At 43.1% G+C, this 17,210-nt stretch overlaps 1 protein-coding gene across 1 annotated transcript in view; it reads left to right on the top strand.

Annotated features, from left to right (window-relative positions):
* The window catches only part of LOC144490121 (putative E3 ubiquitin-protein ligase HERC1), a gene marked incomplete at its 3' end in the record, with an annotated part of 31,730 nt that extends 16,469 nt beyond the window's left edge, over positions 1 to 15,261 (top strand). The window contains exons 4-6 of the mRNA XM_078207930.1: positions 1,116 to 1,427; positions 1,651 to 1,747; positions 15,118 to 15,261. Of these exons, the coding sequence (XP_078064056.1) occupies positions 1,116 to 1,427; positions 1,651 to 1,747; positions 15,118 to 15,261 (553 nt within the window). The remainder of the gene's footprint in view (positions 1 to 1,115; positions 1,428 to 1,650; positions 1,748 to 15,117) is intronic.
* Positions 15,262 to 17,210: the final 1,949 nt, after the last annotated feature.

Genomic DNA, 17,210 nt, shown 5'->3' with positions numbered 1-17,210 from the left:
TTCGGTGATCAAATTGAGAGATATTCAGACAGGTGGAAGTAGCTGAAAGGAATTGTGACGCAAATCATTCTGGATCATTGATTTAAGTTGACTGATGAGGGACAATGGAAAAGGAGAACTAAAAGCTCAAAGCAAATTGAGATAATCAGTAATCTTCAAATACATGAAATACAAAGACCAATCTGTGTTGTCTTCGGTGGTGCACGGGGCCCAGCAAGGGAGCTGCTATTTAAGCGGATTTGTAGCAATCCTACTTAGAGCCTCAGCAAATCCACTTAATAGTAGAGGAGAGGCATTCTTATATCATGCTGACTATTGCAACATTCGCAGCAAATGATTAAAATCCATAACCTTTGGTTTTGTGGTTAACACTTGTTATATAGTTAACACTCATTACACTATCAAGCCAAGGGATAAAAGAACACCTCGGACGCGCAGGACCTCAGAACAGGATTGAAACAAAAGACTTGCGTTTTTGAAGGTTTCCGCTGTTCCCAAACCACTTTAAAGCGAGGAATAGAAACAGTTCATTATTTGAACCTCACCCTTTCCAGACCCCTGAAAAGAACACTCTTTTCTGTCTTGCGTTTACCAGAGAATTAGGTGTTTGTCTATGTCACAAATATTAGCATAAGAGTAATTTGGTGCCTGATGATTTATGATTGGTTAACTTACATTCTGGATAAATGACAAAGTTTAAAGTTTATTTTATTATTGTCACAAGTCTGCCTACAGACGGTGAAAATCCCCTAGTCGCCACACTCCGGCGCCTGTTCGGGTACACCCAGGGAGAATTTAGCACGGTCAGTGCACCCTAACCAGCACGTCTCTCAGACCGTGGGAGGAAACCCACGCAGACGCGGGGAGAATGTGCAGACTCCGCACAGACAGTGACCCGAGCCGGGATTCAAACCCAGGTCCCTGGCGCTGTGAGGCAGCAGTCTTAACCACTGTGCCACTGACATGTTTGTGATTTGATTTCTTACTATTGGGAAGTGCTATTTTATTTGATAGAAACCACTGCGTGTAATAATCGAAGTGTTGTATCTTCAACGTGTACATTGTGATCATCTCCACGTTTTGTGGATTGCCCTTTCCTTTCCCGCCCCCTTTAGATTGAAGCCGGACAGTATTGCACCTTTGTCATTTCATCTGATGGGTCAGTAAGAGCCTGTGGCAAGGGAAGCTATGGACGGCTCGGCCTCGGTGATTCAAATAACCAATCCACCCTGAAAAAGTTAACTTTTGAACCACATCGCGCTATCAAAAAAATCTCCTCGTCAAAAGGTTCCGATGGACATACTCTCGCGTTCACCACTGAGGGAGAAGTCTTCAGCTGGGGTGATGGTGACTATGGAAAACTTGGGCACGGAAACAGTTCAACACAGAAATATCCCAAACTTATCCAGGGGCCTTTGCAAGGGAAAGTAAGTGTTCAATGATTCAACTCTCTGCTTGCTTACTCGATAGGAAAACTCTCGTCCTTTTGTTGTGTTATATTTTGGAAGTGAAAACTCGGTTGAATGGTCATTCCCCCCCCCCCCCCCCATGTAGTGGCGATAATTGTCAGTATAATTATGAATCAAAATGAACTACTTGTGCTCTGTGATTGCTTGTGATAACCCCAGTTTCTACATGTTCTTTACAAAGGCTGTTGTGTGCGTCTCTGCTGGCTATAGACACAGTGCAGCCGTGACAGAAGATGGCGAATTGTACACCTGGGGTGAAGGAGACTTTGGGAGGTTAGGTAAGAGAGATTATTGAATTTGCTTGGCATCACATAACTAATGTATGCGAAGGTTGGGCAGCACTGTGTGAGACAGAACAGTCTCCAGTTGAACCAAGAAAATCTGTTTGTATTTGCATAGTGAAGGAGCAAGCATAATAATTAATCAACTGAGCAAGTAAACCAAACCCTGAGCGTAGAAGGCACTGTTGCTGAATGTTTTAGATTGCTTGTACCTTAACCTTCCTCCAGTGTTTCACTGAAAGGAATAATGTCCTGGGTATGTGAATCACAAAGTTGGTACGTAGGTACAAGTGATTAGAAAGGCAAATGGAATGTTGTTGGTTATTGCAAGGGAAATTTGATTTATTATTGTCACATGTTTTAGTATACAGTGAAAAGTATTGTTTCTTGCATGCTATACAAAGCGTACCGCACACAGGGAAGGAAATGAGAGTGTGCAGAATGTAGTGTTACAGTCATAGCTAGGGTGTAGAGAAAGATCAACTTAACGTGATGTAGGTCCATTCAAAAGTCTGATGGCAGCAGGGAAGAAGCTGTTCTTGGGTCGGTTGGTTGCGTGACCTCAGACTTTTATATCTTTTTCCCAACGGAAGAAGGTGGAAGAGAGTATGTCCGGAGTGCGCGGGGTCCTTGTTTATGCTGGCTGCTTTGCCGAGGCAGCGGGAAGCGTAGACAGGGTTAATGAATGGGAGGCTGGTTTGCGTGATGGATTGAGCTTCATTCACGACCCTTGTAGTTCCTCGCGGTCTTGGGCAGAGCAGGAGCCATAACAAGCTGTGACGCAACCAGAAAGAATGCTTTCTTTCCACGCACTGGGTATCATAATGCCACAGGGACAGTGTATTTAGATTTTTTCAGTATTGTGCAATTTGAGTGATTAAATTATTTTTTGTGTGTACACCAGCTGTGAAAGAGAAGGTTGGCTGATGAGGTTGAAGAAATTATCCAGACAAAGTTTAGATTTGTTTATGAATAAAATGATTTGCTTGTTTATGAATAAAAGTGCTGTGGTGCATCTGTCGAAGTTGTTGAAAATTGTGGAACCTAAAAAGTACAAACGCTTTGCTATGGTTGTACACATTGGTGAGACCACATCTGGGTACGGTGTACAGTTTTGGTTTGCTTATTTAAGAAAGGACATAATTGCATTAGAAACAGGAGAGACTGAGTACACTGGGGCTATACTCATCGGAATTCAGAAGAATGAGGGGAAATTTTATAGAAACATATAAAATTATGAAGGGAATAGATAAGATTGAAGCAGGGAAGCTGTTTCCACCAACAGATGAAACTAGAACTAGGGGGCATCACCTCGAAATAAGGGGGAGCAGATTTAGGACTGAGTTGAGGAGGAACTTCTTCACACAAAGGGTTGTGAATCTGTGGAATTCCCTGCCCAGTGAAGCAGTTGAGGCTACCTCATTGAATGTTTTTAAGGCAAGGATAGATACATTTTTGAACAGTAAAGGAATTAAGGGTTATGGTGAGCGGGCGGGTAAGTGGAGCTGAGTCCACAAAAAGATCAGCCATGATCTTATTGCATGGCGGAGCAGGCTCGAGGGGCCAGATGGCCTACTCCTGCTCCTAGTTCTTACGTTCTTATGTTCTGAGGTTCGTTCAACCAATTTCTAGAATGACAAGGTTAAGAGTAAGACGGTTTGATCCTATATCTATTGGAGTTTAGAAGAATGAGGAGTGATCTTATTGAAAGGTACGAATACTGAGGGGACTTGACAGAGTGGGTGCTGAAAGAACGTTTTAAAAATGAGTCCTCCATTTGAGACACAGATTAGAAGATTGTATTTTTTTTTGTCTGAGTTGTCTGTTTGTGAAAAGGGGTGGAGGCAGGGTCATTAAATATGTTTAAGGCAGGGGGAGCTGGATTCTTGACTAACGAGGGAGTGAAAGGATGTTGAGGGTGTGCGGAATGTGGGATTGAGGCCACAATCAGATTAGCCATGGTCGTATTGAATGGCAAAGTAGGCTCGAGAGGCCAAATGGCCGACTCCTGTTCCAAGTTTGCATGATTAAACCTTGTAGCGTAAATGGGTTTGTGTCCCTCGTTGAGGAGCAAAGAATTTGTTGCATGCAGATGTCTGAGCAGTAGAAACACTGAATAATCAGTGACAAGGGGTAAACCTTTTAGGACTGAGGTGAGGAGAAATTTCTTCACCCAGAGGGTGATGAATGTGTGGAATTCACTGCCACAGAAAGTAGTTGAGGCCAAAACATTGTCTGATTTCAAGAATAAATTAGATATAGCTCTTTGGGCTAAAGGGATCAAGGGATATGGGAGGAAGGGGAGATCAGGAGATTGAATTTGATGATCAAAATGAATGGCGGAGCAAACTCGAAGGGCGGAATGACCCACTCCTGCTTCTAGTTTCTATGTAATGATTAAAGTCACTTAAGTTTGTGGCCTGATGTGCCCTTGAACTGGAAGTGGTGATGTTTTTCCAGTAATTCCAAATTCAAGCACTTTGAGCTGATTGGTGCACATAATCATCTTTAAATACTCACTTCCTTAAAAGCTTTCCCCCTAGATGATATTGGACTAACTGCTCTGCAGCCACCAGCCTGCCCCTCCCACCCCGTCCGATTTGCATAACTGCGGAAGACTGAAATTTGTGGTCGGGGTCTTTGCTTCAACTTTCTCTCAGCCTCGAATTAATGCAAGGGCTGGGTGACATCGATCTGAAATTCTGCTGTTTTTCCAGAAGCACTCCTTTTCTGCAGTTAAATACACTCGTTCCATATCCTTCTCCAGTACTCCTATATTCTCCCTTTCACCATCATTAATAAGAATGGAGACACATTGCAAACAGGCAACTCCCTGGAGATCCTCTGGTTACAGAAATATCCAGTAATCGTAATGAGCAGCTTAAGGATTTATTTTCCACCAGGCAGATTTGATGTTTTTTCGGGAATGCCTTTTGTGGAAAGGGAGGAAATCCGAATATGGATTGTTATTTGCAAGGCCTCTGTTTTTTCCCCCTCTAATGTCATGCCATGCTTGTAGCTTGTGTGGTATTGTTGAACACACTGGGTGATGTTACCAATGATTTACTTGAACCAGTGAATTATTGCCTGAACCAATAGCACTTTATCGAGAAGAATCTATTGTATGGTTCGTTTTTCATTTTAAATGCACATCTTTAGCCTGTTTATCCTTCCGGACTTGCAGCTTCTTCCGGCTTTATTTATTTTATTTTATTAGCTAATTCTTGCAGTGTTGTATTGATGAATAGTCTGTGATCCCAACAAAGGAGTAGCTGAACTTTTACATTTCCACAGTAACTGCATGGATTTTTTCACCTGTCCAATCTTATGTATTTCAGTCTATTATTTTACTGTGGCAATTATCAAAATTATACAGTCGCCTTGGAAAATATCTCCAGTAACAGCTGAATACACATTTCCTCCAGTACTCTATCCATTTACTAGTTCCAGTTTTCTCGTTAAGTAGTTTTACAAAGGAATTTTTTCCTTCTGTCATAACAGGCCATGATATTTATTTATTAAGCACAAGTAGGCTTACATTAACACTGCGATGAAGTTACTGTGAAAATCCCCTAATCAACACACGCTGGCACCTGTTCGGGTACACTGAGGGAGAATTTAGCATGGCCAATGCACCTAACCAGCACGTCTTTCAGACTATGGGAGGATACCGGAGGAAACCCAATGCAGACATGGGGAGAACGTGCAGACTCCGCGCAGGCAGTGACCCAAGCTGGGAATCTAATCCGGGTCCCTGGCACTGTGAGCAATGTTAACCAGTGTGCCACCATGCCGCTCATATGTCATCCATTGGTCGTAAAAGTGAAGCGAAAGATTAGGATACATTGGATTGGATTGGCTTTTTACTCTTATGTGAGGAATAAAAGAATGACCAGGGTGAGGTTAGGGCCGGTCAAGGACAGTAGTGGGAACTTGTGTATGGAGTCAGTAGAGATAGGCGAGGTGATGAATGAATACTTTTCTTCAGTGTTCACCAAGGAGAGGGGCCATGTTTTTGAGGAAGAGAAGGTGTTACAGGCTAATAGGCTGGAGGAAATAGATGTTCGGAGGGAGGATGTCTTGGCAGTTTTGAATAAACTGAAGGTCGATAAGTCCCCTGGGCCTGATGAAATGTATCCTAGGATTCTGTGGGAGGCAAGGGATGAGATTGCAGAGCCTTTGGCGTTGATCTTTGGGTCCTCGCTGTCCACGGGGATGGTGCCAGAGGACTGGAGAATGGCGAATGTTGTTCCTCTGTTTAAGAAAGGGAATAGAAATGACCCTGGTAATTATAGACCGGTTAGTCTCACTTCGGTGGTTGGTAAATTGATGGAAAGGGTCCTTAGGGATGGGATTTACGACCATTTAGAAAGATGCGGATTAATCCGAGATAGTCAGCACGGATTCGTGAAGGGCAAGTCGTGCCTCACAAATTTGATAGAATTTTTTGAGGAGGTAACTAAGTGTGTTGATGAAGGTAGGGCAGTTGATGTCATATACATGGATTTTAGTGAGGCGTTTGATAAGGTCCCCCATGGTCGGCTTATGATGAAAGTGAGGAGGTGTGGGATAGAGGGAAAGTTGGCCGATTGGATAGGTAACTGGCTGTCTGACCGAAGACAGAGGGTGGTGGTCGATGGAAAATTTTCGGATTGGAGGCAGGTTGCTAGCGGTGTGCCGCAGGGATCAGTGCTTGGTCCTCTGCTCTTTGTGATTTTTATTAATGACTTAGAGGAGGGGGCTGAAGGGTGGATCAGTAAATTTGCTGATGACACCAAGATTGGTGGAGTAGTGGATGAGGTGGAGGGCTGTTGTAGGCTGCAAAGAGACATAGATAGGATGCAAAGCTGGGCTGAAAAATGGCAAATGGAGTTTAACCCTGATAAATGTGAGGTGATTCATTTTGGTAGGACAAATTTAAATGTGGATTACAGGGTCAAAGGTAGGGTTCTGAAGACTGTGGAGGAACAGAGAGATCTTGGGGTCCATATCCACAGATCTCTAAAGGTTGCCAGTCAAGTGGATAGAGCTGTGAAGAAGGCCTATAGTGTGTTAGCTTTTATTAACAGGGGGTTGGAGTTTAAGAGCCGTGGGGTTATGCTGCAACTGTACAGGACCTTGGTGAGACCACATTTGGAATATTGTGTGCAGTTCTGGTCACCTCACTATAAGAAGGATGTGGAAGCGCTGGAGAGAGTGCAGAGGAGATTTACCAGGATGCTGCCTGGTTTGGAGGGTAGGTCATATGAGGAAAGGTTGAGGGAGCTAGGGCTGTTCTCTCTGGAGCGGAGGAGGCTGAGGGGAGACTTAATAGAGGTGTATAAAATGATGAAGGGGATAGATAGAGTGAACGTTCAAAGACTATTTCCTCGGGTGGATGGAGCTATTACAAGGGGGCATAACTATAGGGTTCGTGGTGGGAGATACAGGACGGATATCAGAGGTAGGTTCTTTACGCAGAGAGTGGTTGGGGTGTGGAATGGACTGCCTGCAGTGATAGTGGAGTCAGACACTTTAGAAACATTTAAGCGGTTATTGGATAGGCACATGGAGCACACCAGGATGATAGGGAGTGGGATAGCTTGATCTTGGTTTCAGATAAAGCTCGGCACAACATCGTGGGCCGAAGGGCCTGTTCTGTGCTGTACTGTTCTATGTTCTAATTGGGTTGAACTACAATCCACTTGGAGAGCAGTCTGGCCTTGCATTCTATTCCAGGGTCGAAAAAGTTGGCCTTAATTTCAGCAGCAAGAGGTCATTGTCTTGAGCAGATTGGGAATATTCTGTCTGAGCATGTAAAATAAATCAGAAAAATCCATGATTGGTGAAGGGAACACAGTTGCAAAATTGATCAACTACATAGGCACAACTAGGAGGGCCACTAGATTGATTCCAGAGATGAAGAGAGAGAGCGCGTTTAGGCCTATGGATTCCGATGCTTGTTTGAGGTTACTGTTGATCTCTCACTGAGCCCTCAGATTGTGTGTAGACTGAAACTGAACTTGTCAGATGATAAATTCCCTTCCTCAGAAGCTTTGAATGCTTTATGTTACTCGGTCATATGACGCTAATGGATTCTTGTGCAATATTTAGGGGGGAGCAGTTCAAGCAGTAGCATTAGTGATCTTCCATTTGAGGCAACTGGGTGTTGTGCCTCTCTGAAGGAGTGATGACTCATTGAGTATAAACAAACCCCAGGCTCGTGAATAATGCTCGCAATGTATGAATAAAAATTGTTCTTGTTGTCTATCCAACGTTACTTTGATAGAAGCAATCTTGTTCCTACGTTCTTCTCTCCTACCTCCCGTTGAAAACCAGCACTAAAATGATGCTTTGTGTAATGTTTTTTCTTTAAGACACTGCCTATAAGAAGACAGAGCAGGAGTGGGCAATTTAGCCCCTTGAGCCTGCTTCGCCATTTAATATGATCATGGCTGATCTCATCTCGGCCTCAACTCCACTTTTCTGCCCGTTCTCCATAATCCTTCAGCCTGTTAATAATTAAAAATCTGTTTATCTCCTCAAATTTACTCAATATCCTGGCATCCACCACACTCTGGTGTAATGAATTCCAGATTCACAACCCTTTGAGAGAAGTAGTTTCTCAACTCTGCTTTAAATCTACTACCCCTTATTCTAAAACTATGACCTCTTGTTCAAGGTTGCCCCACAAGAGGAAGTATCTGCTCTACATCTATTTTGGCAATATCTTTTTATCATATATACGTCAATTAGATGTCCCCTCATTTTTCTTAACTCTAGAGAGTATAGGCCTAAACTGCTCTCTCTTTCTTCATCTCTGGAATCAATCTAGTGGCCCTCCTAGTTGTGCCTATGTAGTTGATCAATTTTGCAACTGTGTTCCCTTCACCAATCATGGATTTTTCTGATTTATTTTACATGCTCAGACAGAATATTCCCAATCTGCTCAAGACAATTACCTCTTGCTCCTGAAATTAAAGGCCAACTTTTTCGACCCTGGAGTAGAATGCAAGGCCAGACTGCTCTCCAAGTGGATTGTAGTTCAACCCAATTGAACCCAACCCAATGTATCCTAATCTTTCGCTTCACTTTTAGCGACCTTGTCTTAAATTTTCAAGGCTTAAACTCTTCATTTTCTTTCTTTAATCCCTCTACCAACTCTGCTCCCCACCACTCATTAAAATGTCAATTAAGATCTATCTCTTTCACTCTGCTTTTCATAACCCAGCCCAACACTCCTCCTTTGGTTCATCATCAATGTTGTCTGATCGAGGCAATAAAAATGTAAGGTATTGTTGTAATGTAGCCTCGCATGCTCTACTGATGACTCGTCACTTCCATGCATTGATCGCATATTTTAATGCAAAAAACTGCACTTGATGTATTTAAAACAATGGTGCAGTCTTCAGACCGCAAAGTTAATTTGTTCTATAGGTTTACATGTTTGTAAAGCAATGAGGAAGGTTCTTCGGGACTCAAAAGGGAAATGAGTTTTGAGCATGGTTGGGAAATAGTCAAATCTAGAAAGCTCAAAGCAAATGCATGCCTGTGCCTGTGTCCTAGAAACCCTACCCAAAGGAGGAAGGTAGAGTACTTTCCATTTTAATCAGGACTTTTCACATGAGTTTTTAAAAGCACATGCTAATACCAGTAAAGTTTGAGAGGCTCCCTTCAAGCCTCTCAAGCCTAAATTCAAGGGATTGAGTTTAGGAGTCCGGGGATAATGATGCAGCTATACAAGACCCTCGTCAGACCCACTTGGAGTACTGTGCTCCGTTCTGGTCGCCTCACTGTAGGAAGGATGTGGAAAAGATTGAAAGGGTGCAGAGGAGATTTACAAGGATGTTGCCGGATTGAGTGGCATGCCTTATGAGGATAGGCTGAGGGAGCTCGGTCTTTTCTCCTTGGAGAGACGAAACCTAATAGAGGTGTATAAGATGTTGAGAGGCATAGATCGGGTGGACTCTGAGGCTTTTTCCCAGGGTGGAAATGTCTGCTACGAGAGGACACAGGTTTAGGGTGCTGGGGGGTAGGTACAGGGGAGATGTTGGGGGTAAGTTTTTCACAGAGGGTGGTGGGCGAGTGGAATTGGCTGCCGTCAGTGTAGGTGGAGGCGAACTCAATAGGGTCTTTTAAGAGACTCCTGGATGAGTACATGGAGCGTAATAGGATGGAGGGTTATAGGTAGGTCTAGAAGGTAGGGATGTGTTCGGCACAACTTGTGGGCTGAAGGGCCTGTTTGTGCTGTAGTTTTTCTATGTTCTATGTTTCTATGTTTCAACTGGTGTGCCCTGCAACTTTCTGAACCTGATACACGGCAAATAAACAAGAGAAAGTTTCAACTAATTTAGTAGCGGGAGGGGTATTGGGTCTTAGCAGTAGAGGAGAGGGAATTAAAGATGTATTGAAAACTTCAAGGGGCAAAGAGCAAAAGATTAAAGAGTGCAGGAGCTAGATGGAGAGAAGAAACAAAGCAGGTTAGCATGTTGTTGGAATGCATGTGTTTTTATGTGAAGTGTAACAAATACCTCCATGTGGCAACCTATATGTCTATGATATGCCAGCAATGATTGAGACCTGGCTTAAAAGATGGGCAGGAATAAGAGCTAAATATTTCTGGCCACAATGTATTCAGAAGGGGCAAGAAAAAATAAGTGGTGTGCCGGTATTGATTAGTTAGGGGAAACTGTAGAAGAATTTAATGTTGGCCTGAAGACTGCACCCTGCAGTTGCGCTAATTTTGGAATCTGCAAGTGAGGAGTCATCAGCAGAACATGTGAGGCTACATGGCAACAATAGCTTGCATCGTGTCTGCGTGGGTTTCCTCCGGGTGCTCCGGTTTCCTCCCACAGTCCAAAGATGTGTGGGTTAGGTTGATTGGCCAGGTTAAAAAAATTGCCCCTTAGAGTCCTGGGATGCGTAGGTTAGAGGGATTAGCGGGTAAAATATGTGGGGGGTAGGGCCTGGGTGGGATTGTGGTCGGTGCAGACTCGATGGGCCGAATGGCCTCCTTCTGCACTGTAGGGTTTCTATGATTTCTATGATTTCTATGATCTTTAAGGCACTATATGGAAGCATAATCGGGCTGACATTGACGATGAACAAAAGGAGATGGTGACTAAAAGTTTGGTCGAAGAGTTGTAATGTCTTCAAAGACGAAAGTAGAGAAGAGCTGGCAAGATGAAGGGAAGGAAATCCAGAGCTTTGGGACTTTGACAATTAAAAGCAAGTGAGGTGAAAGGACTGAGGATTCACAATAGGTTAGATTTGGAGGACTGTAATATGGGTAATACAATTCTGCAGAGAGACTATGCACTCAAGGATTCCAAAACCAAATCCAGTTGGTTCGAGTTGAGGAACAGAAACTAAAGACTGCTGAGTGTTCAATATGGACCTTAAAATAGATGGCTGAGCAAATATATCGGCTGATTTCAGCAAATGTAGAGTAATTGAGCAGTAATAATGGAAGGCCCTAATATGGAATCAGAGAAACTTGCAGCCATTTTGTCCATTGTATCCGTGCCAGCACTTTGGAAGAGCAGTCAGACTCAGTCCTATATCTGCGCTTTTTTTTGTCTGTAACCCTACAAGTTCCTCGTCCTCAATATCTATTCCATTTCCTTTAGAAATTATTTATAAAATCGGCTTCCACCACCGTTATCAGGTAGAGTGATCCAGATCCTGACAACTGTGAATGAAAGCATTTCTCTTTCTCTCTCCTAGATCTTTTGCCAATAATTTTGAATCTGTGACCCTTCGTTATTGACCCTCTCACCCAGGTTTTCTTCACGTTCATCAAAACCTCTCACTGGCTTAAACTTCCATTTGGTTTCAGGGAATCGAGGGGAGTGGGTGGGAAAGCGGAGCTGAAACCCAAGATCAGTCGTGATATTGAAGGGTGGAGCATGTTCAATGGGCCATATGATCTTCTCCTGCTCCTACCTCATGTTCTTCTTTGGCCTCGGAGAAACAGGACTAACTTTTCCAAACACTTGAAGTCCCTTTTGGCTCCTAATTTACTGATGAACCTCCACCATACCGTTGCTAATCCCTTTAGACCTTTCCTGCAGTGTGGTGACCAGAGTCGTCCACAGTGCTCCAGCTAAGGTCTAACCAAAATTCTAGATGATCTTTGCTTTTGTATGTTTAATTATAACCTCAAGAAGCATGCATTTTCTTTGTTAGCACCCTATTACACATTTCCATGATACCATTTTAAAAATTGGTGTATTTAAAGTTATTTATTAGTCACAAGCAGGCTTACATTAACACTGCAATGAAGTTACTGTGAAAATCCCCAATTTGCCACTCCGGCAGCTGTTCGGGTACACTGAGGGGGCATTTGGCATGGCCAATCCACCTAAGCTGCACGTCTTAAGACTGTGGTAGGAAACCGGAGCACCTAGAGGCATGCAGACACGAGGAGAATGTGCAGACTCCACACAGACAGACAGTGATCCAAGCCAAGAATCAAACCCGGGTCCCTGGCGCTGTGAGGCAGCAGTGCTAGCCACTGTGCCACCATGCTGCCCGTTTGTGAACTGCAAGGTGGTCTCTGTTAATCGACACTCATCAAAATTACGCTAATGGCATTTGCTACCAAATAAACCTGTTGGACTTTAACCTGGTGTTGTTAAAACTCTTACTGTGTTTACCCCAGTCCAACGCCGGCATCTCCACATCATTTCTATATTAGGCCCAGATTAATTTACTGGCAAGAGGGTGTAAAATGTTCACTCCTGTGGACAGTTGTAAGGGCGTGACTCAGGGTAGACTGTTAATCTGCAAGTTTCAGGAGTGTTAGAAACGTTAGATTTTGTAATCTTGTACAATACAAGATGGAATAGCTAATGAGCATTTATACCATGATATAGGACTCGTGTGATTCACGCTGCCATGGAGATGAGCCTTGAGATATGAGGTGTTTATAGCAAGCCATTGTTGTTGTCGGGTTACAGGGATTTTCCTTGAGATATCCCTGAACCTCTCGGAGCAGTCTGCAAGAATCTGAAAGTGCAGAGAGATGGAGTCGGCCAGTCTCTGTTGTACACCGCTGAGCATGCAGGTGGGAATTGATGCTCAGGTTGAAGAGGCCAAGTTCATGGAGATTTTGAGTAAGGCTGGAAGATTTGCTTAGCATTTGCTAAAGAGGGGGAATTTCCAAGTGAATGCTTAGTGGCAAAGTCAGTCCTGGCATTTACGTGGCTGGAGACGGAAAAAGGAAGCAGACTCTCGAAAGCTGAGAATAGCTTTGGACGGATTGTTGGAGAATGAAATGTCCACTTGAGGGACAGCAAAGCATAGCTGAGGGAGATTGTCAACCTTAACAATTAAATGGGGAAACCTTTCTGTGTAAATTGCCTACAAAATTGTTGGTCAATTTTGCTTTTAGCTTGTTTATTACTTGAAATCTTGTCCTGTGATCCTTTTCAGTTGGTCAGGAATTCATATTTTTAAGTTACTGGTCTCTGTGGGGACCACAACACTGTGTTAACCTTTCATCAGAATTGAGACAGTGCTCTCCCTTGACTTACTTCCAGTGATATCACTATTATCTTCAAGAGATATTGATCCAGCTTACTTTTAAATATGTCAGTGGATTTGAATCCATGACCTTCCTTGGGAATCTATTACAAATGCCCTGTCCACCCTAAAATCACAGCGTTGGTATAATTTTCCTGTTGTGATTTATGATCCTTCCAAATACCTTTTTTAGTTTGCAGTTCCTGCCTATGGAGTCTCTTTCATCTTGCATTTTAAGATTGCTGTTGCCTGAATCCATAGTAAAATCTGTCTGTAACAACTCAGTCTATCAATATAATTGATCCAAGGTTCTCTGTGGATAATCAATCTTTTCCTAGTTGTCAGCCCACATAGCATGGTGTCATCAGTAAATTTGAATAATGATTTATATATGTATATTCCTCCGAGACCCTTTCGCACAAAACTTAATTATCATGAACAGCGTGGCCCCGAATGGAGAATCTGTGAACACCGTTTTCCCAGAAGAAACAACTTTCTGTTTCACTATCTTTGTCTAGATGAATTAAGAAGGAACCAATCTCGTTTTCTGGTAGAGTCATAGTTGTTTTGATGGTACAGAAGAGAGTCATTTGGCCCATTAGGTCTGTGCTAGCGCTCTCTGTGGTGTTATCCAGTTTTATTCTTCCTCTCTGTCTTGGTAACATTCATCAAGAAATTCATAGAATCATACATTACAGAAGGAGGCCATTTGGCCCATCGAGCCTGCATGACAACACTCAGGCCCTATCCCCATAACCCCACGTATTTGCTCTGCTAGTCGTCCTGACACCAAGGGGCAATTAAGCATGGCCAATCATCCTAACCTGCACATCTTTGGACTGTGGGCCAGAGCACCCGGAGGAAGCCCACAAAAACACAGGAGAACATGCAATCTCCACACAGACAGGCACCCAAGGCCGGAATTGAACTTGGGTCCCTGGCGCTGTGAGGCAGCAGTGCTAACCACTCTGCCACCGTGCCGCCCCCAGATGAAAATGAGACTTTGTAACTTGCAAACTTCTATGGTTATCTTGTGAGAATGAGTGACACTGAGGGAAGACATTGACTCAACATTTAGTACACTGTTTTTGACACTTTGCTTGATGTGGCTTATGAAACTGCAATTTGCTTCAGTAACTTGTTGCAGCATTTGCATGCTCTCAAACCTGTAGAGCCTTTGGTCTTCCTTGTTTTGCTGCTATCCTATGCCCCTTTGAGGCAGCCAAAGTCTCCTGTGATTGCGAGCATTCTCTTCTACTTTTGTACTTGAAATCTATCCCCTCTGTTCTGAGGAAAGTGGGTTGGGGTGGGGACAATATAGTTCCTGTCCAAGAAAACTGTGTTCCTTGCTTGTAGCCAAGTGTGCAGCTTGTGTTAGCTTATTTTCACAGTCTTGTGTTTGCCAGCTTTTTGCTTATGTGTAAGTGTTTGGGGCGGTAGGTTGGAAGGCTTGTGTTGAGTGAGTCTGAGTTCTAGAGAATTTTACATTTCTCCCGTTCCAGTTGGAGCATAAATGTCCTTTCAAAATGGAGTATGTATGGGTCATATCTGCCAGTATGTTTTGGGGATTGAATAAACTCGGTCACTGAGGTAGATGGGAAAGAAGCTGTTTCCCACCAACTAAGAGTTGTGCGTGTAATTAGTTTCATTTTACTGAGCACTATCCCAAATGATTTTAAATCTTGTAGAACACATGAACATGTCAGCAATGTCCCATTTGGAATGTGCACTTGTTTTAACTTCAGCTTTATACTAGAATTTGGAAATGGTACATTTTGCTCCCATTTCATTTAGAATAACGAATCTGATGGAATGAATTAACACACGCAGCCTTATTAATTGTTCCATTTTGTGTTCAATAGGTCATGGTGATAGCAATAGCCGTAACATCCCAACTTTGGTAAAGGATATTAGCAATGTAGGAGAGGTTTCTTGTGGAAGTTCGCATACAATTGCATTATCTAAGGATGGAAGAACAGCATGGTCTTTTGGAGGGGGTGACAATGGTAAGTAATCACTCGCTACAGTAAAGTTGCATGACACCCTTGGTGTGCAATTCTGCAAATGCGTATCAATTGTAATTGTAACTGTAAAAGCGGGAGTGGGAGACTGAAAGTGAGCGATCAACCATGATCGTATTGAATGACGGTACAGGTTTGAAGGGCCGAATGGCCGACTCCTGCACCTATTTTCTATGTTTCTGCCTACCAACTAATCGCTTCACTTCATAAAGTGGTTGATGCATTGTATAATTGTAACTGATAGCTCAATGATGATGTTGTTACAGTTCAATATTCTGCTATATAAATAACAAATTTGGTGGAATAATTATGCTGTGTATTTTTAAAAAATATATTTTGAAATTTACTGTGATATTTGCCTGGAAGGTTGAGAGATGTGGGCCCTGATTTTTACCGGCAAGGCCGCCCCAAAATTGGGGCAGGTGAGGCTCACAGGACGGCATTCCCCGTTGACCTCGGGTGCAATCTTACGAGGCCCGGGTGGCTGTGCTGGTAAAATCAGGGCCGTGATGTATGAGGACTTCTCCCAAATTCCCAGTCCACTCTTGATGGTTTGCCGGTACTGATGCTGAGATTGAAATCCTTTTGTATGCACTTCACAAAGTATTTACAGCGCAGAAACAGGCCACTCAGCCCAAAAAGTATTTATGCTCCATGCAAACCTCCTTTGTCTAATCTCATCAACATATCCTCCTATTCTTTTCCCCCTGCTGTGCTCATCCAGCTTCTCCTGACTCTCCTGCCCCATGTGCTAGTGCGTTCCACTCTCCTCTAGGTAAAGATGTTTTTCCTAAATTTCTGATTGGCTTTATTCCTGTCTGCCTTGTGACTCCTGATTCTGGTCTTTACCCACAAGTGAAAATATCTTCTCGCATCCGCCCTTTCATAATCTTGAAAACCTCTGTTAAGTCATCCTGCCGTGTTCTCTTTTCAAGAGAAAAGAGCCCCTTCTCAGTCTTTCCTGACTGTGTAACCTCTTAATCCTGGCATCACCCTAGTCATTTCCTTTGCACTTTCTCCTTTTATTTTTTTATTCTTTATTCTTTTATTTCTAACATTGTGCCCAGAACTTTGCTCCAAGTATAGCCTAACCAAAGTTTTATACAAGTTTAAAATAACCTACCTGATTTTTAATTCTATATCTCTAGAAATGGGCTTCAGTGCTTTTCTCTTTTTTGACACAGTAAGAGTTTTAACAACACCAGGTTAAAGTCCAACAGGTTTATTTGGTAGCAAATACCATTTTTTGCCACCAAATATTTGCTACCAAATAAACCTGTTGGACTTTACCCTGGTGTTGTTAAAACTCGTGCTGCGTTTACCCCAGTCCAACGTGGGCATCTCCACATCATTACTCTTTTTTTGAGTCAGCATTGCTACTTTTTTAATTGATTTTTGTACCTGTACCCCCAGATCCCTGTGTTGTTCTACCCCTTTACAACGAGTGGCCACCTTGTTCTTTCTACCAGAGTGTATTACCCCTCCCTTATCTATATTGAAATTAATTTTCCAATTCCATGCCTGTTCCTTGAGTCTGTAAATGTCTTCCTGCAACTTTTTCACAATCCTCCTCTGTATTTACAATAACCTCTCCAATTTGTTGAAATAATACTCTGATCCCCATGTCTGACCTGTGTTGCAGCCACCTTGTCTTCCACTTTCCACTGACTCTTCATTTTACCCAGGCCCACCCAACACCCTATTCCTGTAACCGCACGCATTTACCCCACTAATTCACCTAACCTACACATCCGTGGGCACTATGAGACCATTTAACTTGGCCAGGCCACCTCACTAGCAAATCATTGAACTTTGGGAGGAAACTGGAGCCCCTGGAAGAAACCCACATACATGGCAAGAATGTGCAGACTCCGCACAGACAGTGACCCAAGGCCAGAATCTAAACCCGGGTCCCTGGTGCTGAGAGGCAGCAG

This window comes from Mustelus asterias, unplaced genomic scaffold (assembly GCF_964213995.1).
Source record: "Mustelus asterias unplaced genomic scaffold, sMusAst1.hap1.1 HAP1_SCAFFOLD_2895, whole genome shotgun sequence".
NCBI lineage: Eukaryota > Metazoa > Chordata > Chondrichthyes > Carcharhiniformes > Triakidae > Mustelus > Mustelus asterias.
Note: the sequence above shows the minus strand (reverse complement) of the source record. Positions and strands in the feature narration are given on the sequence as shown.